Below are 27,235 nucleotides of genomic sequence, written 5' to 3' on the forward strand. Positions count from 1 at the left end.
GAATAGAGTATACTCTATACATTATGTAAAAGAATAATATTATTTGTTCAAGAAAGATCTAGCCTAGTTACATAGGTCTTTTACACGAGTGGGGTCTGACACGTTATGCACCTGTCGGTACATAATGAACTGGTATGGTCAGGTTTTTGGTGGGACCTGCTATATACCACACTGAAATAAGTAGATGTCCCAAAATCGTGCTGTGCATCTGGAGTAAACAGATAACTTTGAAGATAACACTAATCCCAACTTCAACCCTAACACACTAATCCTAGCCTACAAAAATAGCATGTAACATAAAAATGTATAAAAGATACATATCTAGGATCACAGCCTACTAAACTCAACCTTTCAGATTTGTGGTTTATTATGTCTCCAGAAGCCAGCAATTACATTATTCTCCAATAATACACATTTTTTATCCTCAAACTCTCTCTTTCCATTTGTGTGCATTTATATATATTTAACCTATTTAACTTTGCACTGCAGAGAGGACCAGTAGAATGGAATGCCAAGCAAGTTTGTTAATTTCATATTAAGCAATTATTAGGTTGCTAGAGTGGGACTTGCCAAAAACAGGGTACATTGATGTTGTGGCAGGCTAATGAAATGTATGATCATATATTGTAACTAAACCCCCATTATTTTTCTAAATATATGTGAGCTTGGTCTCTAGCGTGTATGTATTTGAACAGGTTGGCAACCACAACAACCAGACCAGAGTCTCTCAATCCCGTTCAATAAAATGTGCAAACAGGTAAGAAGAGGGGTTAGTGCCTTGATGTAGTTCTTAAAGTGATTCCAGAATTAGTGGAATTTTTGGAGACAGAAAATACAGTAAGATATAGTGCAGTATATCCTGTGACAATTAAAAATGAGAAAAAAGAAATTGCACTCACAGTTTGTATCTAGTTGCGCTTGGGCGGTGTAATCCCCGTCTATAATCCTCCATTATTTGTGCCTAGATTAGATGTCTTGAAAAACGATTCAGGATTGTGAGCTTTGAAGCCAGTGTTTAGTGAGTGGTTGAGTGCGCAGGATTCTGTATTTTAAAAAAAACACTACGATCCTGTGTCTTCAGCCACTGGCAAAGACAAGCAAATAAAACGCTGTATGAGAAATCAAACAGTTCATTTAATTAAAATGAAAATGGAATGTAATTATGGACCAAACTGTGTGATTATTAATATTGCCCAAAAGCAAGCATCTGCTTACAATTTAAAATTGTAGCACGCTGAAATTGTTCTCCTGAAAGCAAATGTTGTGAGTGAGTAGCTTTTAGAGCTATGTATGGAATTAAAACCACTGTTTTTTTTTTACAAATGCCAGCTGCTTAACTTTAAAGATTTCCTAAGGGGAATATAAGGCTTTCTGTCTGCTCCCCCCCCCCCCCATTCTTTTTGAGCATCATTGTTCTGCTGCAGAATTGAAAGCAAAACTATAAATCATCATATGCTGCCTTCGAGACTGAATTTTTTGTAGATCTACAGCATTACAGTGAAAATGATTCTGTGTGCTCCGTGGGGCTTGCTTCTTTGACATTCAATCCATTTTAATCTGTGATAACAGCCCAAAACAGTTATAAAGAACATCATGTAAACTGCATATTTATGAGAACTTGAGGTGCATTCTACATGGCCAATAAAATCAATCTGAGAGTTATTGTTTTAGGGTTTTAAGTTTAAATATTGTTAACTAAACGATTAGCATGGTTAGTGTCAGAGGGATGTCCATGATGAGACAGTTAATAAGTAGCTTTGACATCCCCGCCAACAGCCTATTCCTTATTTTATAATGTAATAGAAGCTCAAAGAGCACAATCTCCAAGAGTTTCTCAAAATGAATCACTTTTCCACCTCAACAATTGTGGCCACCTGTACAAGCCTGCAAATTGTAGCAAAACAGTAGTTTACCACTGCACACAGTACTGGGTGTTAGCTTTGGTGCTCCATTGAGGGGACTACAAACACATCCTCCAATTTAAAAAATGCAGTTCAGGAATGGGCATTAATGAGAGGTAACAGCAGCAAATGTTTGATTTAGCATTTTAGTCATAAAACAATAACATTTCTGAATATTTTACAATTTTTACAATAGTATATATATATGTAGTGTTTAGTGTATGTAGAATTAATATATATATATATATATATATATATATATATATATATATATATATATATATATATTAATACATGATATTTGTAATATTTAAATATTTGGAGAAAAAAATATTTTAACGCAGAGGCGTGGCAGTCGTGGCCCTGGGGGTGGCGCACCGGCGGAGCCGTGCCCTACTTGGCGGAGACTGTATTCCAACCTCACCTACCCTTTCTCTTTGCTCTACCTAACCTATCTTTCCTCATAACCTCGAACCGAGATTCTGGAGGGCTGAGGGGAGGATGTCGTGGGGGAATGGCCCATGTTTTAAGTGGATGCTTACCTGTTAGTCAACCTGGATTTAGGATCAATAGCAGCCTCTCCAACATGGATGCCATTTCCCGAAGATAATTGTAACACATGATTACACAAAGCACCAGACACAGGAGAGAAGATTTTAATGGTATAACGTACTTGGCTCAAACTACCTGCACACTAACCCAATGCTACCATTGGGGGCATCCCCATCTGGTTACCTAGAAAAAATAACCGCATGCAATAAAGTTTACCAGAAAGAACAACACAGGGGGCTATAACGAAGGGTTTCCACATGATACAGGTTCCGAGGGTATAGCATGGGAAGCTGTTCCATGTTATGCAAGCACTGATAATCACACCTAAAGCTGCCCCCACACAGAATAGGGTAATGTTATAGGACATGCAATGATTGTTGGTAAATTCTCTTGTTCTCCTCTGTATATATGATAACACACACTATGCAATGTTTTAATCTGTGTTGATACCACAACAGAGACCTGCGAGTCTCAACCTGCACGCTTTTCTATACCTGTACTCAAGGTAAAATACTCAATAAAAACTGATTTACAAAAAAAAAATATATATATATATTTTAAAAGTGTATCCAAAAATATTAGAGGGAATTGTTATCCTTATGCTACATATCTGAGATAAAACATCAGTCAAGAGAAAATGTCTCAAATGTTAAAGATGCCTGTGAGGTCCAAACTTCTTAAAGACAACTTGTTTGACAGTCAGTCTGCCTATTGATGAAGACAACTGGATTGTTACATTTCAGACATCTGTTGGACTACATACTTGTTCACTGGTAATCTCAAAGTTCAATAGCTTTAGTCCTCATTATAGTTTCAATGCAGTATGCTTTTTATGTTTCCTCTACACTGCATTTTATTTCCAATATAATCTTAAAACACTAAATTATGGCCTATACTCAACTATTAAAGAGACACTTTAGGCATTATAACCATTGTTAATTGAAAGAAAGTGTGTTTGACGCTTCAACAAATATTTGTGCCATGTGTGTTTTTCTAAAATAAACAACAAAATATATACCAGTACTATTATAATATAATAATAATATAACTATTGTATCTAATTGAAAGGGTTATAGTGCCTAACGTACCTGAGACTGTCCCTCTGTTCAGTGTTAAACCATCTTCAAATAGTTTAGAACCTAATGAGGGTCTCTGGCTGCACACTGCTGATCCCCACTGGAAAGTAAGGCTAAGGCAGAGGTTACTCTATTCCATACCCATAACAATTCATACCAGTAAACCTGGTGCCAATCACAACCACCCAATACTGCTTGAGCTAATACTTTCTCATTAGTCTTGAGCAGCAACGAGTGGGTGGGCCATTCAAACATTGTTAAACACTAAATGGAGAAATGGCGTCAAAGGCACTATAACCACTTCAGTGAGATGAAGTGGTTACAGTGTCTAGACTTCATAGATTTTCTTCATTTTGTAGCCCTGACTCCTCACCTAGATTCTGAACTTTTTCTGCTGTTTTACATCGGACTCTCTGGATGTGTTTGTAAAACGTGATTCTACAATTTACAACAAACTGCTCAGACCCCTTGTATGATATTCTGTTATATATCCTAAGCCAACAGAAATTTCAAGGGATAAACATTTGGCAATGAAAGCTATAGGACTCCGGAACACTGGAGATTAAATCCCTTGCGAGTTCTATAATCATCATTCCAATAGTTACCATTATTTATGGCAATGTACATGACGTTTAAAGTTCCTCTTTTCCATGAATCCATTACAGAAAAACAAACATTAAAATAAAAAGAGAATAAAAAAAAGAGAAAAGCAGTTTGATAGGACTTAGACCATATTATTTTATACTAGGGGTTTTGTAAAATAAAACTAGCCTAGTAGATTTATGGAGACTACTTCAAGCCAGACGTACACTGGAGACTTGACTCAAGACAAAACATGAGCAAAGCAAGACACATGTTTTAATTTAATTGATTAAGCAAATAAATCGGAGACAGACTTTTGGCTCCAAAACCGTTTTATGATGACACATTCTGAAATAAGCTGAACAACTAATCTAGTTATGATAAATTCCACTGACATAGAATTACCCAAACCATCCAAATTGTATCAGTTGATATAATTTATTTAAAACAGGGATTTCAAACTCCCCCCTCTTCCCAGGTGTTACATCTCCCAGAATTATTTGAATGCAGTAGATGACAAAAGAGTTGTGAAAGTTAAAGTTCAGCAATTTTTGGTGCAGCTTAATTTGAGATGGGTTTGAGAGTTTGAAAAGGAGCCATTGATTAATAAGTGAAAATGCAACAAGCTGAAGTGGGTAAAATTATACAAGGACTTCTTCTCACACAGCACTGACTCTGTATATAGAACTTGGATAACATTTAAATACTCAGCCCAAAACTCTTATTCTGGGGTGCCTGATTGACAGGTTCTGAAGGTGGAGTTAAACCCAGTCAAAAAAAAATAAAAAATCTTATATAAACTTAAAGGACCACTAGAGTCACCCAGACCACTTCAGCTTAATGACGTGGTCTGGGTGCCAGGTCCAGCTAGGATTAACTTTTTTTCTAGAAACATAGCAGTTCCAGAGAAACTGCTATGTTTACCTATGGGTTAATCCAGCCTCTAGTGGCTGTCTCATTGACAGCCGCTAAAGTCGCTTCCGCGCTTCTCACTGTGATTTTCACAGTTAGAAGACGCCAGCGTCAATAGGAAAGCATTGTGAATGCTTTCCTATGAGACTGGCTGAATGCGCGCGCGGATCTTGCCGCGCATGCGCATTCAGCCGAGGAGGAGAGGAGGAGGAGAGTCCCCTCCTTCAGCTCAATGAAGTGGTCTGGGTGCCAGGTCCATCTAGAGTTAACCCTGCAGCTGTTTCAGAAAAACTGCTATGTTTACATTAGGGTTAGCAGAGAAACTGCTATGTTTACCTATGGGTTAATCCAGCCTCTAGTGGCTGTCTCATTGACAGCCGCTAGAGGTGCTTCTGCGCTTCTCACTGTGATTTTCACAGTGAGAAGACGCCAGCTCCATAGTAAAGCATTGAGAAATGCTTTCCTATGGACTGACTGAATGCGCGCGCGCCTCTTGCCGCGCATGCACATTCAGCAGATGACGTTGGAAGAGGGAGGAGAGTCCCCAGCGCCGAGGGAGCCTGTCACTGGAGAAAGGTAAGAATTTAACCCCTTCCTCCACCTTCAGCCCGGCGGGAGGGGGGCCCTAAGGGTGGGGGGGACCCAAAGACCCTATAGAGCAGGAAAATGAGTCTGTTTTTCTGGCACTATAGTGGTCCTTTAAGCAAGTTGTAATTAGAGTCAACTACAGCCTGGATGGTCCTAAAACAAGATGCAAGTAGTGAATATACAAGAAAATGAGTTGCAACTATCAGTGCAATGTCAGTTGGTGGCAATAAAACCAGTAGCTGAAAGTTAACTTTTTACAACTGATGACAGAACATAATAAAAAGCATTTTGACAGTGATTTATTAAACACATTGGAGAGATGCACAATCAGTCATCTGAACAATGATTCATTATTCTTTCACTGATGAACATCAGAATGTGCTTCACAACATAAGATAATAAGACATTTAAAAAGTCACTAAAAACAACTGTGATTCTCAGTGTATTAGTGTGGTTACATTTGGCAAGAACAAACTCCTAAAAAGGCAGACTGTCAGACACTTCACATTTTTCAGATTCATAGCTATTATGAACCATATGGGTTGTACAAAATGTTTTCTGGTCAAGCAGTAAGATGTCCGTGGGACAGATCTTATGGTATTTAATTCCCTGACAATACCTCATCTAAACATCTGTGATTGTGTAGAAAACATGGGATGGGAGATGCAAAGACAGTGTGGGAAACATTCTCCCATTAGACAGAACAAGGATATCTATTGATCTTGTAAATTCTCATATTATTATGTTGTACATACAATGAAGGAAGACGGTAAGTTACACTACTTTCAAGTACAAATAACCAATAGTAGAAGTTATCCCTGTGCTCAATTTATACACCTCCATGGAGGGCAGTTCTGCTATGGTACTTGTAGCTTTTTAAAAAATATATTTTTGTTTCCTAATATTTTACTTTTCTAGGAGGTCAGACTATATCTAAATAGCAGAGCTCCACTATAATAATAGTGACGTCAATATTCTTTACAGTAAATGGTTCAAAATTTGTTTCTGTACACAAAGTTACCTCATGTTGTTGAATAGCTTTGCCCACTGGACATATCTCCTAAAACCTAGACATTCCTCTTTAGCTATTTGAACTGTTGGTAAGTATGCAATATTATGGGATGCTGTGCAGTAATTACTATTCAGTACTTGATGAACATCAAAAAGTTCCAATACTTACAGGGATACTTCAATGTCCAAATACAAAATAGAATAATCCAAATGAAAACATGCATTCATTTAGGTATACATTTTTATCGGCTATATCTAAAATCAGCTTGCACGCCCTCCCCTTCTAAGTTAGCCCAGACCTCCCGTGACTGTTCAATCACGGACTTCCCAATACAGCTCAATGAGAAGTCTTTGGAAGGCAGGTGCTCTGAGCAATTGCTGCCTCATGAGTTCAGCTCCACTGAGCTAACCGAACCAGGAAGTAACCGGACCAGTTGCCTGCTTGAAAGCCATGGTGTAACTGGGTTAATTTATAAAAGTGTCAATTTTCATTGAATTATACCCTATTAGTAAAATGCAAAAAAAGAAGACAAACTCTTCACACATAAAGAATTACAAAAAGTAATGTATGGCTCTGGAGTGTCCCTTTAATTAAATTACTAAAAACAATTTGCCACATTTACAGATGGTGTAAAAGCAAAAAATAAAATAAACAAACACTTTTTCGTGTGGGCATCTCAAACTTAATCATATGCGTGTTATTTATGGGATACTCCCATTTAAAGGTACTCTGAAAAAATACAAACTCATCCCATTTGCACTGTTTAGCTCTTGTAGAGTCAAGAGGTTCAGAAGCCGTCAACAACAAAATTGTATCACGTGCAATACAATTAGAGATGGGTAAACATTTTGGTCATATTGGCTGTAGCAAAGCTCTAGTTCTGAGGAGGACTTTTCTCAGCTGGATCTGTGGTACAAGAACTCTGGGACAAGGCACTATGAAGTGAATAGCTCTATCCCTCCCCAGTAACCAGGACAACGCAGAGTTCTGGGAGCACAACTGAGTTTTATTATGCCACACTCTGCCGTTTATGCACAGACCCCCAGCATGGGATCTCCATTCAACACCATACAAACACCTCCCAGGCATCCCTGTGTCTGGGAGATAATTGAGTCAAAGAAAATTATCTCTCAGTTACAAGGAACCATACATAAAATACATAAAACACCCCAAAAAATACAATCAGAATACACAGGAACCCCACAAATATGATATCCCTGAATAGCCCGGATCCGAGCGCCCAAGTTGTCCAAATAGCACTGAGATCCATTCAGTGGAATTGAATCGCCATTCGGGTAAAGTTCTGACCAGCCAACCACAAGGTGGTAGCCAAAAATAGTTCCAGAGAAAAGGAGGCAGCGGCCGGTCCACTTTCGGGAGTTCATGTGCGAACACCGAAGAATGCTCCCCCTGGTTTTTAGGGAGCAAATGCTTCCTCCAGTCAGTAGTTCTTTTCTCCCAAACAGCGTTCCCCTAGCTTGTCTTGAATTTGAATGGGCAACAGTACAGCTTTCCCCAGGATTCGCAGGATCGCGTAGCCGAAGAGAGTTCCACGCGATCAACGACCATGTCTTGCTGCCTGTGTTTGTGAGACAAAATGCCCGCCATTCACTAGAGCACGTGTGTTTGGTTATACGAATGGCGGCCACCCAGGGATAGCACTTGAGATAATTTTTTCTTTTGAAGTTAACAAGTCAGGGGTGGTTGGTGTTCAGGGGTATATAAGGGGGGCCGCACATCATCCATTTGGGACACAAACAAGGGGGGTACTGAATACCGAACGGAGCGGGACTCAGTCAGCTACACTGGCCATCTACACAGCACATACTAACCCAAGGACCCACACTAATCTCATACCCATCTCATGTTCCTCTAGATCCTCCTTCAATACTGCCCTCTGGAACGCACGCTCTGTTTGCAATATAACTAAATCCACTGCTGTCCATGACTTCTTTATCTCTCGTTCAATAGATTTACTAGCCTTAACAGAAACCTGGCTCTCCCCCTCTGACACTGCCACCCCTGCATCTTTGTCCTTCGGTGGTCTCCAACTTACCCACAACCCAAGAAACTCTGAATGTAAAGGTGGTGGTGTTGGGTTTCTCCTCTCCCCTCACTGCTTTTTTAAACCTCTTCCCACCCCCCCTTCCCTCTCTTTCCCGTCATTTGAAATACACTCAATTCGCCTTTTCAAACCCTTCTCCGCTAACATTGCTGTTATTTACCGTCCCCCTGGTTCCCCTCTTCTCTTCCTTGACCACTTTGCTGCCTGGCTACCCTATTTCCTCTCTTCTAACATTCCATCCCTAATTCTCGGGGACTTCAATATTCCTATAAACCCACCTTTGACCTCTGCAGCCACTAAACTACTTTCAATGACTTCCTCCCTCGGGCTATCACAGTGGGCAAATTCTCCCACCCATGTAGCTGGCAATACCCTTGACCTAATCTTCACTTATGCATGTACAGTAACTAATATCTGCAACACTCCATATCCACTCTCTGATCACCACCTCTTATAATTTGCTCTTGCGTACCCCCTCACCCAACAACCTCAGCCTAACCCCCCTCAACTCAGGAGGGACCTTAATTCTCTGGATCTCCAACAGTTGTCAGCTGACATTGATTCACAACTGCTGTCCATCCCTTCCCTCTCCTGTCCTTCACTGGCCATCTCCATATATAACTCTACTCTTACATCTGCCTTGAACACTGCAGCGCCACTCCAAACAAGCACCTCAAGGAGGACCCGCCCCCAACCATGGCATACTAAATCAACGCGCTACCTGCAAAGATGCTCCCGTTGTGCTGAACGCTCCTGGAGGAAGTCTCGTACCCAATCAGACTTTCTCCATTATAGATTCATATTGTGTTCATACAGTGCAGCCCTTGCCCTTGCCAAACAGTCCTATTTTTCCTCTCTCATTAGTTCATGTTCCCGCAACCCCAGGCGTCTCTTTGACACCTTTAATTCTCTTCTTCGCCCTGCTGTGGCCACCCCCAAAACTAACCTTACTTCTGATAACTTTGCATGTTACTTCACTGACAAGATTGAACAGCTAAGGAAAGAATTCTCCCCTCCTTGCCTTTCTGTTTCTCAATCACACATAGATCATGCATTTCCTACCCTTCAGACATTCTCCCCAGCTACTGACCAAGAGGTGGCTGCTCTTCTTTGCTCCTCTCGCCCCACCACTTGCCCGCTCGATCCTGTCCCATCTCACCTTATCAGATCTCTCTCCACTTGTCTCGTGCCTTCTCTAACACACATCTTCAACTGCTCACTCTCTTCTGGCATCGTCCCTGCTGACCTTAAACATGCCACTGTAGTACCTATACTAAAAAAACCATCCCTCGACTCATCCACCCTCTCTAATTACCGTCCCATATCCCTGCTCCCTTTTTCCTCAAAGCTTCTGGAAAGGCTTGTCTTTACCCGTGTGTCTCATTTCCTCAATTCCAACTCTCTCCTTGACCCCCTTCAATCTGGCTTCCGCCCTCTCCACTCTACAGAGACTGCCCTTATCAAAGTCACTAACGACCTAATCGCAGCTAAATCCAAAGGCCACTACTCCATACTAATTCTTCTTGACCTCTCAGCGGCCTTTGACACCGTTGATCATGCTCTCCTTCTTCAAACTCTTCAATCACTTGGTCTCTGTGACTCTGTCCTCTCGTGGTTTTCCTCTTATCTCTCCCAACGCTCATTCAGTGTCTCCTTTTCTAATGATACCTCCTCCCCTCGCCCTGTCTCGGTTGGAGTTCCCCAAGGCTCCGTCCTTGGTCCACTTCTATTTTCTCTTTATACTGCCTCTCTTGGCAAACTTATTACCTCTTTTGGATTCCACTACCACCTGTATGCTGATGACACCCAGCTATATCTCTCCTCCCCGGACCTCTCCCCTGCCATCCTGCAACGTGTCACTGCTTGCCTTTCTTCCATCTCTGACTGGATGTCCTCCCGCTTTCTGAAACTCAATCTCTCAAAAACTGAGCTCCTTGTCTTTCCTCCTCCTAATACTGATCCTCCTCTTTCACTCTCCCTTCAAGTTTGTGGTACCAACATCAGTCCATCCTTGCAAGCGCGCTGTCTTGGCGTCATACTTGACTCTGGTCTCACCTTTGAGCCTCACATCCAGCATGTTGCCAAATCCTGTAGATTCCATCTTAAAAAAATAGCCCGCATCCGCCCCTTTCTTGCACCAGATACTACCAAGGAGCTTGTCCATGCTCTGGTACTCTCCCGCATGGATTACTGTAACCCTCTCCTGATTGGTCTTCCCAAAAGCCGTACTGCACCCCTACAGTCCGTAATGAACGCTGCTGCTAGACTGATTTTCCTCTCTAGTCGTTTCTCTCACACCTCACCCCTCTGCCAGTCCTTACATTGGCTTCCTGTATGCTATAGGAGTCAATTCAAGGTACTAACTCACACCTATAAAGCACTGAACAACTCTAGCCCCTCTTATATCTCCTCACAGATCCATAGGTATGTCCCTTCTCGGTCTCTCCGTTCTGCCCGTGACCACCTCCTGTCCGTTGTCCGCACTCGTACGGCCAACTCGCGCTTGCAGGACTTCTCGCGGGCGGCTCCCTTCCTATGGAATAGCCTGCCTACCGCCATCAGACTCTCCCCTAGTCTTGCATCTTTTAAGAAGTGCCTTAAAACCCATCTCTTTAGGAAAGCATATGGCCTCCAAGACTAACCCTTACCTCACATACCTGTCTCTTGCCCTCTCCTAAAGGGCAGTCCACCTTATTTGATTGCAAATTCCTGTCCTAATGTGTTTTACACCCACCTCCTATAGAATGTAAGCTCGATCGAGCAGGGTCCTCTTCAACCTATTGTTCCTGTAAGTTTATTTGTAATTGTCCTATCTATAGTTAAATCCCTTCTCATAATATTGTAAAGCGCTACGGAATCTGTTGGCGCTATATAAATTGCAATAATAATAATAATAATCTAATTTATTAGGATTATTGTGACTGAGCTTACATTAGATATGTTCTTTTGGCAATTAAGGTGCTTGCAATGGATTGAGGTAATAGATTTTGAAGATCTGAGTAAATGTATGCAAGGTAAGGGTTGGGGTGAATATCTAGCCTCAGAGCTGACAAAGTCAATTGATACTGTGACTTATCCTTAAGGATTGTATAAACCAGAAGGATAGAGGGTGCCAAAGGAGACCTAGGTAATTGTTATACCATTCAGAAATGGCTTGACTCTTAACTCAGGTAGATATTGCCAGGGTACTCTTGGTACAATAACCCCTAAGTAGGTTGTAGTATGTTCTGATGCTAAGCTTGCACCTTTAAGGACCAATTATATGTAATTATGCATCTTGCATAGTGTTAGCAGTATAGAGACCTGCTACCTTTAAATGTGTGGGATTTTAAAGATTGATATAGGATCTCTAAAAAGACACTCTAAGAACCAGAATCACTACAGCTTAATGTATCAATTTTGGTGCAAACAGATTGTACCTGCAGAGGTTCTAAACCAAACCAAATTTGCACTTTTTGAGTGTTTAGTTTTAGCACTATTTGGATTTTTCTTGCCTCTGATTCCATGTGCTTCTCTTTCTTGCCTCTGTTTACATGCGCTTCTCTTTGCATGTGCTTCTCTTTCTTTTTATGAAGTTTCCATGTTACAATTTGCAATTTGCATATGCAGAAATGATATTTACCAGAATTACGTATGCTTGCAGTGCTGTTGATAACGTGAGCAATAAAAAAATGCTCACATCTCTAAATTCTCACAGGAAGCTACATGAGTAGCACCAGCAGGCAATTTGCTAAATGCACATTTTTAACGCTTATGCATCATATGGATTAACAGAAAGAATGTTTGTTTTTAACCTAGTAATTGTTTTAATCAGCACTATTGATAAAGTACATATAAAAAAGTACAATCCAACTATTTAGTCATACAAAACCACCACTCAAAATAAGTCCAAATTACGAGTGCTTTGGATATATTTCTTGTGAAAATACAAACAGTGACAATGTGTGTACATAAGCAACCCCCGAATAATTGTTATACTCCCTTAATACAGGGGTCTTCATTTCCCAGTGATTTTGTCTTTGATCTCTTCTTACAAAACATACAAACCAACAAGGAAAACTGTAATAATGCATAATAAATAAATAAGGTGACACCTATTTAAAAAAAATCCTGTAAATTACATGCTGGTACACTCACAGGACTCTCTTTATATAAGTACCCTTCACTGATTTTTTTTTTTTTCAATGTATAATCTTTCTTGAAGATTTTACACTTTTTACATACATGGTTTAAAAAAAAAGTAAGTGTAAAAGCACGGAAGTTACATTGTGTTTCAAAAGCATTTTAACAATGGAAAAAGAGAAATTATTATTGTACATAACATCTTTTTTTAAGACAATCTTTTATTTATAATGTAGCAGCAGAACAATGTTGTAACTTGCGGACTCTCAACTAGTGATGTCGCGAACATAAAATTTTCGGTTCGCGAATGGCGAACGCGAACTTCCGCAAACGTTCGCGAACCGGCGAACCGGGCGAACCGCCATAGACTTCAATGGGCAGGCGAATTTTAAAACCCACAGGGACTCTTTCTGGCCACAACAGCTCAGTCTGCGCGGAGCCCTCCATGGGTGAAGATGGATTTTTTTTTTTGCGCTCGTTTTTTTTTTTAAATTGCATCGGTTCTTATGGCTTTTTATTTGGCCTTTTTTGGGGCTGAAAAAATAAGATTTTAGAAAAAAGAAGACGTCAAATGGTAAGTTGAATTTTTCTTTACAGGTTAGTTATTTTATTTCCCCCTCACTATTTTTTAGAGTGAGGGGGGTAGGTAGGGGGTAACTTCTTTTGGGGTGGAGGGGAGGGTGACTAGGGGTTTGGGGACCCCTAGTCACCTTTGATTGGGGGGGATTTTTATTTAGGGCCCCCACCCACCACTCAGGGGTGGGGGCTGGGGGGGACAGTAGGTCCCCCCCTTATTGATTTTTTTAGGGCCCCCACTCACCGCTCAGGGGTGGGGGCCAGGTGGGGAGGACAGTAGGCCACCTCCCTCATTTTTTTTATGGCCCCCACTGTGATTTTCACAGTGAGAAGCACGCAAGCACCTCTAGCGGCTGTCAATGAGACAGCCACTAGAGGCTCTGGAGGCTAGATTAACCCTCAGTATAAACATAGCAGTTTCTCTGAAACTGCTATGTTTATAAAAAAAAAGGGTTAATCCTAGAGGGACCAGGCACCCAGACCACTTCATTAAGCTGAAGTGGTCTGGGTGCCTAGAGTGGTCATTTAATATACCAAGAATGAAACCAGGTTCCAGGCACTATCTGAAAAGGTAAAGTTTTATTTATGCTTAGTTTTATGTGGGTTTTTTCCTAGCATGGTTTCCTGTGTATATAGGTGTTTCTGAAGGTATGCATTTAAAACTGCACATATTCAGCATCCACATTCTATTTGCCATTTTTCAATAACCACCACTGTTCATATTTTTTCTTTCATAATTGAAACTCTAACTCAATGACTAAAAGCATAGAGTTAAAGGGGTTCACTGTAAAAGAAAAAGCATGCTTAATAACTTGGCTGGGGGCCAAAGTCTTGCATTACATTAATTCCCATTAAAAAGGTTTTAAGAGAGTTTTAAAACAGAACTGCGACTTCTGAGTTTTATTATAAAAATGTAATCTTTATTAAAAACTCAGAGATATTGTGTTGAAATATCAATAATATTCAAATGGAATCAAAAGATGTAGATGAGACAATGTACATCTATTTAATATTACGTATCTGCCAATTATAGCAAATTACATTAAACAGCCAGAGTTCTAATATGCTTCCACTTGTCAACCTTGCCATTTCCACATCTTGAAATGCAATAGGTGGCGTAATGGAGTTTTCCCACCTTTTAATGGTTGCCCTATGGAACTGCGCTCGCATGTTACCTGGTGATGACTGGACATAGACTATATGGCTTATGGAGGAGCATGAAGGCCAGCCTCCTTCCAACAGACTATGGGCCCTCTATTGTTACTGAAACTGGACTAAGTAGTTACTGTGGCTGACCATCCAATTTAAAATGGTTTGGATTGTCTGTTGTATAGCTGGACTTGAGTTAAATGTATTGAGTAGTTATTTTGTGTGTTTCCTTCCTTCCCTAACCTTATCATGTTGTTTTTCTAGCACAGCATTGTTCCATTGTTCAAGGAGAGGGCTCTCAAACTAATTAGAACTAGCTGCTCTGTCACTATCTTAGGTCTCCCATGTGGTCCACAGTCCTTGTCACTGTCTGCTCCAACCCTTTCTTGTAAACATGCTGGTCAATTCAAACTGGCTGTACGTTAATTAAACTTGCCATCCCAACTTGATATTTATGGAGGAATTGGAGAAACTTCTGTTGAGCCTCTCCCAATCTCTAAAATATCCTTGGAATAGAGGGCCTGATTTCCAATTCAGCAGAGAAGGCACTTTCCTACAGATGCCTGTCCACTAGGGGTGCCTTTTTCGAGCACTTTTAATATATCTTCTTGAGCTTAAACACCAATTATACTACAACTCTAACACAATACATTACAAGCAGACAAGAGCAGAACAGTTGTATTCACATACATACATGTATGTAATGTCCAGTAAAAACAAGCATTACACTTCCTTTATCTGTCTCTTTTGGGTTGGGGAGAAGGGAGTATCTTAGAGTTTTGTGCCTACAGACACCTGCCATGTAAATCTATCTCTGTAGGCACCACTAGTTGAGTAGTGCTTGAAGAAAATACTATTTGCTATATTTCCCACTTAGTAGAAAAGATGAACACTGGGTGGAATAGGTCTGGGTTACAACTTGGAACCAATCTTCATACTTCTGCTTCAGATGGTTATGATATATCATCAATCAACTGAGAGTTCATTTATGAAAGATCCTTCAGCATTGTTGGATCTTCCACAGACCCCCTACTTTTACAAATTCCCACTAAAGATGAAAAGCTTCAGGTAAGTATATACCCCTTCTTTCACAGGCCATACCAGGCATACAAGTCACAATAAAGGCAGATACCTCACAAGTGACAGTGGAGTGAATCCAGACATTAGATTGTTAACTTTCGGTGTCGGACAAATTGAGATTTGGCAGACTTTGTTTGTCCGAAGTTCATATCTCCAAAGCACTATTGCCCATGTAAAACCGAGCAAATGACTAGTGCAATGCCTGAATATGTTTGGATGCTTCAGGATTCGGGGTTCCACCAAGGGAACAGAAACCAGGTACATACATAGATGTACTAAATGGTGTGCTAATAAAACCTTATCCGGGGGTGGGACCCCAACAGTAAGTAAAATACCAAAACGAATACAGAAGTGTCTCAATGTACTCAAAGCTGCTTTATAGGTAGCAGTACCCTACTGCATTGAATAATCTACTTAAGCTCCACTTTAACTTATGAGTGTGCTGCTGATAGTAATCTGTTGATAGCAACTCCTCAATATAGCTTGGTATCAACTTCTCAGTACAGCCTATATTTATCTTGAGCAATAGGATAATTGCAATATAGGGAGCAATTTGATAAGTCATATATTAATCTCCCTCTCCTCCCCACTAGCCCTTTAGCCATTATGGCTTTTTAAGAAGGTGCTTTATTTTCATTTGTCCCTATTTTTGTTTTTCTTGGTTTTGCGATAAAGTTGTGCTGTTTTATATTATTCCACGCTACAAGGGACTTTTTGTGTCTTATGTGCCTTTCAGTATATTGAGACACTTCTGTATTCTTTTTCGTATTTCACCAGTGGAGCCAAAAAAAAGGGGACGGAATACAGAGGAAGCGACCAATAAAGGGAAAAAAAAGCAGCACAGTAAGTAATCTTTGCTTTCAAGCACTATTCTTCTAGAAGACAGACACTTTTACTTTGGCTATTGAGGGAGACAGACTATCAGACATGGATCATCTTTTACCCTTGATGTGCTTGTTTGGGAGTGGGAGATATCCTTTGTCACTGATCCTAGTGTGAAACTGATTAGATATAGGTTACTACTGTACTTACCTAGCTACTGACAGTTTTACTTACAACATATTTGAGTAAGAGATTGACACACTGGGTTATTGATCCTAGTGTGATACTGCTCTGCCACTTACACACACTCTGAATTGGATATAGATATATCCTGTTTACTAATAGTTTAATTGATCCTAGTGTGAGACTGGTGGTTAGGTTACTGCTGTGTCAATCCAGTGCCACCAACAGAAAATTTGAATTGCTAATTATGAGTATTACAGGATTTTCTTCTGTTTATAGAAATAAACTCCTTTTACAGGAGATTGTGCAGTGCATTGTGTGCTTTGCTAGTTTTTCAAATGTATATTTTCACTTAAATGGTCTCTTGCTGCAGCTGCAAAATTAAGTTCTCTACATGAAGAAAAAATAAATAAATAAATATATATATATATATGCAGTTGTGCTCAAAAGTTTGCATACCCTTGGAGAATTGGTACTATAATATGTACCATTTTTAAAGAAAACATGAATGAGCAGGCAAAACACATTTATTTTATTTCTTATGGGATTCATATTCAACTGTAGGTTAACAGAATGGCACATTCATAAAACAAAACATGGCAACAAAGAAAAAAATGAAATGACCCCTGTTCAAAACTCTGCATACCCTTAGTTCTTAATACTGTATTGCCCCTCTAGCATCAATGACAACGTGCAGTATTTTATAATAGTTGTCTCTGAGGAGCCTAATTCTTTATGGTAGTATAGCTGCCCTTTTATATTGTCAAAATGTCTCCATGTCATGCAAAGTCTTTGGTCGTCTTGCATGAACCGCACGTTTGAGATCTCCCCAGAGTGGCTCGATGATATTAAGGTCAGGAGACTGTGATGGCCATTCCAGTACCTTCACCTTTTTCTGCTGTAACCACTGGAGGGTCAACTTGGCCTGGTGCTTAGGGCCATTGTCATGCTGGAAACTCCAAGAGCGTCTCATGCGCAGCTTTCGTGCAGAAGAATGCAAATGGTCTGCCAGTATTTTCTGAATGACGTGCGGCATTCATCTTGTCGTCAATTTTCACAAGATTTCCTGTGCACAAGTCTACAGATTAGGGAAAGTCTAGACCTAATTGTCAGGTGAGTTCGCTCTGCGTACAACAAAGCCATACATATTAGTTCTATAGATATGCCTATTCTGTGAAGGGAATTAACATAATGAAATACATATTTTGTAAGGTCAAGATCTAAACAAATGTGAGTGGAATTAGTAAATTCCTGAAATACTCCAATTAAAAGAACCAGAAATATTCCAGTTTAAAGAAACAGAAGAACTGAGAGACTCATACATTTCCATTACCAATAATAAAATCCTAGTTTGTTTTATTTTACTCCCCATTAAAAAATATATTCATCAACTTGGGAAGGGTAATGACAAAAAGAGGGATCTACTTAATGTGTTTTCCATCATTGAAAAAGTTACTGAGAAACTTGGAAATACATCTGGGAATGTAACACAAATAGTACATAATCGTCCGATTCCATAGCTATTATTCATATTATCAGTAATGATTGCTTTGACAGATGTTGTTACATTTCATTTTGGCTTAAAAATATATATTTAAATATGCTGTCAACAAGTCTTTGTTTTGGAAAAATGAAATCAGTAGAAACTTAAAAAAAAAAAAAAAAAATTAATTAATTCTCCTTTTTTTTTTTTTAACACACTTTCACATATGACTGTTTCAAACTGTATGGCTTATTTGCACACGACCAACTGGTTTACCTGGCCAGACAGTGTTTGTTTAAATAAAGCTGGTTAATTTATAATAGTATATTTTTTTTTCAGCCAGGAAAGCTAAATGCTTATAATACTATCCTTTATTTCATTATTCTGTACATTTTTTTCATTTGTATTTTATTTGTGTTAGCAGATATAGCATAAAACATGACCATTTTATGGTTGTGATAATACAGAAAAATCAACGAATCATCAAATGCTGCGCATGGGTCAATGCAACAAAAAACATGAATTAACCAAAAAAAATATGTGTACCATGTCGAAGTTGATGGTACTGGTATGTCTATCTGGGGTTTGTGCTTTCAATAGCCGAAAATGATATGACTGTTTGTGGTTCAGTCATGCTCCTGACGTTACCAGAAGGGAGCCCTCCACTCCCCAGTGGTATTTCACTGAGAAATCTCTCAGGCGTTTTGCTATCCGTGACAATCTCCTCCTCTCCTCCAGTACCACAAATGGCATATTGCAATATATTGCCATTGTGCTGCCTTCAAACTATATAGTCCCCATCACCCTGGAACGATTCATAATCGCGTCTCTCACCGATATATCTCTTGTGGTTTCGATGGTGTCTCTGGGGGTGTCTCTGGGGGCGCTACTCAGCGCTGCAGCAGACTTTCTCACTTGAAATACTGTAGTAATCTGCGTAGGATCTGTGCACCGCTTGTATGCAAAAAGTTATGGGCGATGATTCTTTAAATTTTTGCACCCCATCTTAACACCTGGGGGGTATCGGTAAATAGATGTCTGGTAGGCTCTTATTTCCGCAACTTTCGACTCTTTTTTGTGGTGCCTTAGTGGAGCGCCAGGGAAAGATGTCTGGTGCAGTGCTCAGTTGGCCACACACCCCAAATTTCCTTATTCCATGTCTTATTCTCTTAGATGTCCCGTTTGAAACCTGAAATTAAATCACTCTAACATCAAAATAATAATTCATGCTCCACCCACTATTTACCCAATACTCAAACTCCCTATTTTTGTCAAATGTGTCATGATTTTTCCCTCCATTTCTCTTTGCATGTGACTTTATAATATAGTAGTTAGTATGAGTTTGTGCTTTGAATAATGCTTGTTATGCATTATGTTCTAAGATGCTTAAATGTGTTGGGCAACTGTTCCACCCAACTTGTGCTTGTGATAGCAAAAGGGTCCATGTATCTTGACAATAAACATTTAAATACACTGAACAAAACTATAAACGCAACACTTTTGTTTTTGCCCCCATTTTTTTATGACCTGAACTCAAAGATCTAAGACGTTTCTATGTTCACAAAGGGCCTATTTCTCTCAAATATTGTTCACAAATCTGTCCAAATCTGTGTTAGTGAGCACTTCTCCTTTTGCCGAGATAATCCATCCACCCCACATGTGTGGCATTTCAAGATGCTGATTAGACAGCATGATTATTGCACAGGTGTGCCTTAGGCTAATCAAACACATGCCTTGGTGTTTTATGTTTCACTCTTCTTTTCCACCTCTCCTCATCCTGCTGCCTTTTAAAAAAATATCACTCACATTCCCTTAATCAGCATAGCACACAATTCTGAATGCACTGTGTTATCCTTCTTTTATTTATATTGCTGCAAACTTTTTAGTCTTTCTAAAATAAATTTCTTCTCCAGTACTGACATTTAGTATTTTTCTCCACATTTTATCTCCCTCTGAGAGACCGAGATACCATTTTTAAAAACCAATATGTACTCGTAGTCTATAGTCTACCAATAATCTGTTTAGCATTCTTATTTGTACTTCATGTCTCTGCTGTAATTAATTGTAGTCTTTCAAACTATTTTGTTGCACTATTTGTTAACTATATCTAGCACTGTGGGATCTGCAATATAGTTAATAAGTATTAACTAATCTTTGGCTTATAAAACTCCATAGTATCAAGTTTGGAATTTCACAAGATACTTCCGGTATCCCACTCCAAAGAACAAATCACTTACAAATGGAAGGCAACAGCAATTTTGACTGTCTCCTTATCCCATACACAATATATAGCAGCTGGCGTTAACGAGAGTAAAACAATAAACGGAGTTTATTAAGTTTTTATATATTTCCTCAGGTCAAAACATTATTTAGACATCATTATTATTACTCAGATCATTGACCTCTGAACGATAAAAATATGTTTTAACCCTGACAAGCAAAAAAACGTAATTCCCGAGATCTTGAATCAACATTACTGATATTGCAGCTGGAGCACTGACTCCAGGGTTAAATGCTTAGAAGGTCTATAGTCACCAGAACAACTACAGCTTACTGTCATTGTTTTGGTTAGTATAGTATACCCCTGCAGTAATTTTAATGTAAACACTGCCGTTTCAGAGAATGGGCAGTGTTTACATTAATGCCTAGGGATACCTGCACTGGCCACTCCTTGGATGGCTACTAGAGGTGCTTTCAGTGTCTCCACACTCTACATTGAGACACTGAACATTCCTCATAGAGATGCATTAAATCAATAGGGAGATGCTGATTGGCTAACATGGCATTTGACTATCCCCTAACTCGTCTCTTGGCTGAGATAATCAGAATTGACGATCTCAGCCAATACAATTCTTTCTCACCCTGTCTCGGTTGGAGTACCCCAAGGATTTGTTCTTGGTCCCCTTCTGTTCTCTCTTTATACTGCCTCTCTTGGCAAACTCATGAACTCCTTTGGATTCCGCTACCATCTGTATGCCGACGACACCCAGATATATCTCTCCTCCCCTGTTCTCTCCCCCGCGGTCCTGCAACATGTCACTGCTTGCCTTTCTTCAATTTCTGATTGGATATCCTCCCGCTTTCTTAAACTCAATATATTTTAAACTGAGCTTCTTATTTTAAAAATATCACCCGCATCCGCCCCTTTCTCACGCAAGATGCTGCTCTGGTAATCTCGCATGGATTACTGTAATTCTCTCCTAGTTGGTCTCCCCAAAAAACGAACTGCCCCGCTATAATTGGTAATGAATGCTGTCGCCAGGCTGATCTTTCTTACCCGTCATTCCTCACATACTTTGCCCTCTGTCGATCCTTACACTGGCTTCCTGTATCCTATAGGTGTCAATTCAAAATACTAACCCTTACCTATAAAGCTCTAACCAACTCTAGCCCCTCTTACATTTCTTCCCTCATTATAGATATGCCCCTTCTCGGTCTCTCCATTCTGCCAGTGACGTTCTCCTGTCCGCTGCTCGCACCCTTACTGCTAACTCGGGTTTGCAGGACTTCTTACAGTGTCTCCCTTCTTTTGGAACAGCCTGCCTACCCCCATCAGTCTCCCCCCTAGTCCTCAATTGTTTAAGAAGTCCATCAAAACACATCTGTTCAGAAATGCTTATGGACTCCCAGAGTAACTTATCTATACTTATCCAAATCTGCCTCTTGCTCTCCTAAAGAGCCTTACTCCGCTCTCACCTCCAGCTCTGCTATTTCGTAAGACTGTAAGTTCGTTTGAGCAGGGTCCTCATTGTGTCACTGTGTAATTGTCTCATTTATTGTAAATTTCCCCCCCTTTCATAATATTGTAAAGCGCTGAGGAATTAGTTGGCGCTATATAAATAACAATAATAATAATAATAATAATCTCAGTCAAGAAGGCAGATTGGGGTGGAGCCAGCACCGGCGGAGATGTGCGGCACTGGAATAAAGGTGAGTTTTAAATCTATTTAAGCGGGCAAGGGGGCCCGGCCACATATATAGTGTTTTCAACACTATATGGTCAGGAATAAATGTTTGTGTTCCTGACCCTATATCGTTACTTTAATACTTTCCCTAATATATATATATATATAAAACAAATAGTGTATGTATGTTTAAACATAGAAGAAAAAGTATTTCACATATAGAATTAAGACCAACTTACACCAGGACGTCTCCAGTCAATTTGCTGCATAGGACGTGTACGATAAAACAAGGATTCATCTGAAGCCGGGAATTCTGGATCTTCAAAGAGTTTCTTGTTTTTTATACATTCTTTTTTCAGCTCATGATAATTCTGACTGCTGAAGTATCTGACTGGATATCCCATCTTCTCTCCTTTTCAAATGAAATTGAAAATGCACATTGGTCATCATCCAATATCAACCATAAGTGTTTACTGCAATACTTATATAGTAATCTTTAAATATTAAAAATCCCTTATATGTTTATGTTTTGCTTTGATGAATGACTGAAGCATAGTCTAACTGCATCTGGCAAAATAATATCTCATGAATCCAGCCTAGGTTCCAGTAGACAATATATAATTATATGAAAGTTTTACTCCAACCAAAAACAGTGTTTTAATAACAAAAAGGGTTTGAAGAACCCTTGCTGGCATTGTCCCAACCTATAAAGAAAAAAATTCAAATAAAGCAAAAATCTGCCTGTCCTCTTCATTGCCAGTGGATATTGACTTCTATGACTGTCCTCCTCTTTCCAGTCAGGTACCTATCTCTCTGCCTGTGCTGCCCCCAAGTACTGTCTTTGCAAAGACAATACGTGGAAGGCTTTGGTGGTCCCTGGTAATAGATGAGAAGAGAAGGGATGGACACAGACCAGGTAGTAGGACAGAATTAAATCCCAAGTCAGCCATCTGCTGTTGTTGTTACAGTGCCACTGATCCCCTGTTTCCAGAATGCCATGCATACTGACAATAGACTCCCAATCTACACAGAAATAACGTTAGCCAATCTGGAGTCACACCTCAAGGAGCAAACTCAGATATCTGAGTGCATGCAGTGTTTCAAACCTTTAAGCAGGCTATAAAGTCTACGAACACCATGACTACTTCAAAATGAGTAACCCTGCAAAAACATTAATACTGATAATAAGCAACATATATATATATATATAGACTTTATTCTGCCTACCAAATTTCGATCAAGGAGCCTTTAATAAAATGTGTTGAGAATAAACTTACAAAATTAGGGAAAAAACAAGTAGGTTACAATATATCATTAACCCCGTCAAATAGGCATTTTTGTTTTGTTTATGTTTTTATCATGGACATTTGAGATTATATTTTTCAAGTGAACTTGCAGTAAAAATGATTACCTTATTGTAATGATGATATCCTTATTTCTACCTTAAATGATTAAACTCTTAGTGGACCATTACAAAAGAAAACAAATCAAAAGGGGGCAGGCAGAGACAGGAGAGGAACATGTTCTTATGGTCTAACAATGATAAAACACTATTTTTGTTTAGAGTACCTTTTGCTGTGCCGGTCTGCCGCCCCCAAAAAAACAATAAACCTAAAGCTAAAACATACCTCTGTTCCACAGATGAGGCCAAGTGTGTGTCAGTGTGGGTGCGGAGGGGAGGGCATAGCACCACCATCGTTGCCCGCATGCTGATATCAGATGTTCAGTATGAACAGAATTAACATTAGTCAGCCCAGGACTCTTGTTCCTGGCTGGTTTATGACACCCAAATCACATTGCTGGAGGTGGAGTAATAGGAAAACACTGCACATACAGACTCCAGGCACCATTAACACTGTAAATATCTAAAGGGGTCATCCCAGGGTTAGGGTATTCACATTCTTTAAATTGTGCTTGTGGCATTGAAGCCTACTTATTGAAGTCTTCAAATGTGGAACAATTTCTCCCAATTCTTAAGTGTTGTCCCACTGGGATACCTTTTTTGAACTGTGTTGGATTATAACTGTTCCTTCTTAGGACACTGTTTGTAGCTGTAGGTTTTTTGTACAAAATAGTTTGTAGATGACTATACTCATCAATTCATATGGTTAAATCCAAAAATAAGGAGAGAGTTTTCCAATCTTCCCGGTGAGCCTGAGGTTTAAATCATTGGAATTCAATAATTCCACAAATTCATCAAGGGCTTCCGAGCTACCTGTCCAGACTATCAACAGATTATCGATGCATCTCTTCCATGTGTGAATAAATCTGCTAATGTTTGCATGTTCCTCTGAAAAATCAATTGTCCTCTCCCACCAACCCAGGTGCATGTTTGTTTGTTTTTCTGTCACATTGTTGTATTTTCCCAGCATGTTTGCTGGTGTGTGCAACAGGGATGTTGGTACATTTTAGACATTGTTTTACATTTTAACTGAGCACGTTTTTACACTGGATACTTAGGCATTTTCTAGCTAGCTTATTAGCTCGGTAAATAGGACCCTTAGGCTCCACAGTATAAGGGAATTATACCTACCTGTTTAGGGAGTAACTATCAAATTTCACAATAAAACTATTTCTTATACCTGTCGAGTTAATCGTTTAGTTGAGAAGCCCCTTACACACTGATCTACATAAGGATTTTTCCATGGTGAGCAGTGAATTTAGGGGTAGAAATGTTATCACATCTCTACTTTTTATACGAGATTACATTTTAAAAGTAATACTTGCAATAATTTTCAAGTAATTTAGGTGTTTATATTATTATTTATTTATTACATATTAACACATGAAAGCACAAGCACTTACAAATATCCGATAGTTACATGAATCATTTCAATTCAGGGTTTCTCTGGTTGGTCCTCTTTATTGGGGATCTTCTTTACTTTCTAAATATATTTAGGGTTATGCTTTGCCTTTTGTAGATTCCCCTCTAAGCAATATTTTTCTCTTAGTTGGAACACATTTTAGTTCTTTTTGATTTTGTAGTTTTATATAAAATCAGCACAGTGTCTTATGCAATCTTTCATACCTCCTTAAAGACAAATACAATGTATTTCTACGCTGTAACTTTTCTAATAAAACATATATGGGAATGGTATGTTCAGTTAAAAGGCTGTCTTGTTCCTAAAAGGCTCTCTAACCACCTAACAACTTTGCTTTATTGCCAAACTAATGCTGAGAGTACCCAGCAGCCACTTTTAGCTCTGAGATTTGCTTACAGCCTCCATGATTTGTAATAATTGCTAAAAATATAATAATCCCTTCCAGAGCTGTCCCCCTCTCTTATGACATTACATCAGATATGTTTATTTTTCTTATATGCTATTATCTATTGCTATTTGTTCGTTATCAATCACACTGTATTTGTTCTACAATAGAATTATGCTTGAGTATCTGGATAGGTTCCGAAAAGGTTAAAGATAGAACGACTAGATTAAACTATAATACCATGTCTCACTAAGGGAGGAAATATAAGGGCTGATGAAGATCTCTGTCATTGGTACTTCCCTGCTGTAAGGTTGGTGCTGAGTTCACGTCCATTACTTGAAATGATAAAGATATCTTATTTCTCACTCTTGGAATATTAAACTTGCTACTAACAAATGTTAGACTTCAGAATGCACACTAAAACATTCAAATACTGTAGAATTGTACTTACCTACAGCCAAGTAAAAAACGTGATCCTTGGTATGAGTGACAAGCAAACAAGAAATGAAATACCATGCAAGAACATGCAAAACCAAAATCGAATGGAATTTTTCTCATTATTTTTAGCTGTCCTTCTCGTTTGCCATTTCCAACTGTTTTATGAATATAACTCTTTGTAACATCATCTTAAAATGCATACAATGGATTCATTATTTTTGGGGGCGTTATGATCCCTTTTTGGCATGTCCTTAATTATAAATATATATTCTGAGAAATTATTAACCCCTTAAGGACACCATTTATGGAATAAAAAGGAATCATGATGGATTATTCCCGTCATGTGTCCTTAAGGGGTTAATTTAATTGAAATTCTTAAAATTTTTGTATTTGAGACTGTACCCACGCAGGCAGATATTTGTGCCACCTGTGGAAATATGAATGATTTTGACAAACAACAGCAGAGTGAACTTTTTGAAATATAGCTGAAGATGGGATTAAAATAGGAAAACAGGCATGGGCAATTCCTAAATAACCCCACTAGGCAAGGCAGGGGGAAGACACTGCCAGCATCATTGCTGAAGTCTGGGACACATATGAATAAACTTATATTTTATTTTATTGCATAAAGAGAAATTTTAAATTCTGTCTCTGAAGGAAGAAATGATATCACTGCTCGTAAATCATTGGGTGCTACATACAGTGCTTTTCAACATTACTGATCTCTGACATTTTTTCATATTTTTTACTTGGAATGGTTTCAGGTCTCTCTACAAAATACAAGAGAAAGAGAACCCTAGTAAATAAAGAAACGTCCCTCAGTGCCATCACGTGGTTTTATGTCAAACCTTTAAGGAGTGATTTTGACAAAACAAAATCAGGGCTCTCCACAGAACTCATAGACTATACTGTCTACCACATTGATAAGGAATATACACTTTTGAATTATCACTACAAATTGTGCTTTGTTGATGAGCTGAGACAACATAGTGTGAGTTAGCTCAGCACTCTCAGCCAATCAGTGTCATCCAGATAATAACTCCCAGTGATAATGTCAATAAATCTGGGAGATGGCGTTCAGAGACTCTAGACTACATAACCACTGCTCCTAATGAACTTAGAGCATAACCACTGCTCCTAATGAACTTAGAGCATAACCACTGCTCCTAATGAACTTAGAGTTTTCCTTTAAGGAAGGACAAATATTATCCAACATTTACTGGTCCTGTAATTGCTCCTCTGAACTTATCGTTTTGTGCCACATTTAGCAACAAATAATGTATCCAAGCACTTCCTATAATTGGAGATCAGTCTTACATCTCTATGGAGGACTTTCGGCCTACTCATTTTTAAAGAATTGCTGTAATTCAGTGACACTGGTTGGTGCTTGAGCATAAACCTCTCATTTAAGGCAGTGCTACACCATCTCAATATAATTACTGTCAGTAATTTGATTGAATCATTCCAAAAGTTTCATTTTTGTCTTCTGTGCATTTTTTAAAAAGACTTACTTACTTTTTACTTTTTTCATTAGTGCTAGTCTCAAACTTTTTATTAATTTAGTTTTTATATAATTGTCCTG

General features: G+C 39.1%; 1 protein-coding gene across 3 annotated transcripts in view; it reads right to left on the bottom strand.

The window, feature by feature from the left end:
- CAPN6 (calpain 6) overlaps positions 1-27,235 on the bottom strand; it is a 161,346-nt gene that overhangs the window by 115,650 nt on the left and 18,461 nt on the right. For 2 of the 3 annotated variants that reach the window (XM_063432154.1, XM_063432153.1), the window contains exon 2: positions 22,248-22,420. In XM_063432154.1, the coding sequence (XP_063288224.1) occupies positions 22,248-22,420 (173 nt within the window). Of the gene's footprint in view, positions 1-17,509; positions 17,860-22,247; positions 22,421-27,235 lie in introns of those variants that run through there. The other variant, XM_063432155.1, reaches the window with a different exon arrangement.

This window comes from Pelobates fuscus, chromosome 9, assembly GCF_036172605.1.
Source record: "Pelobates fuscus isolate aPelFus1 chromosome 9, aPelFus1.pri, whole genome shotgun sequence".
In the NCBI taxonomy this organism is placed as follows: domain Eukaryota; kingdom Metazoa; phylum Chordata; class Amphibia; order Anura; family Pelobatidae; genus Pelobates; species Pelobates fuscus.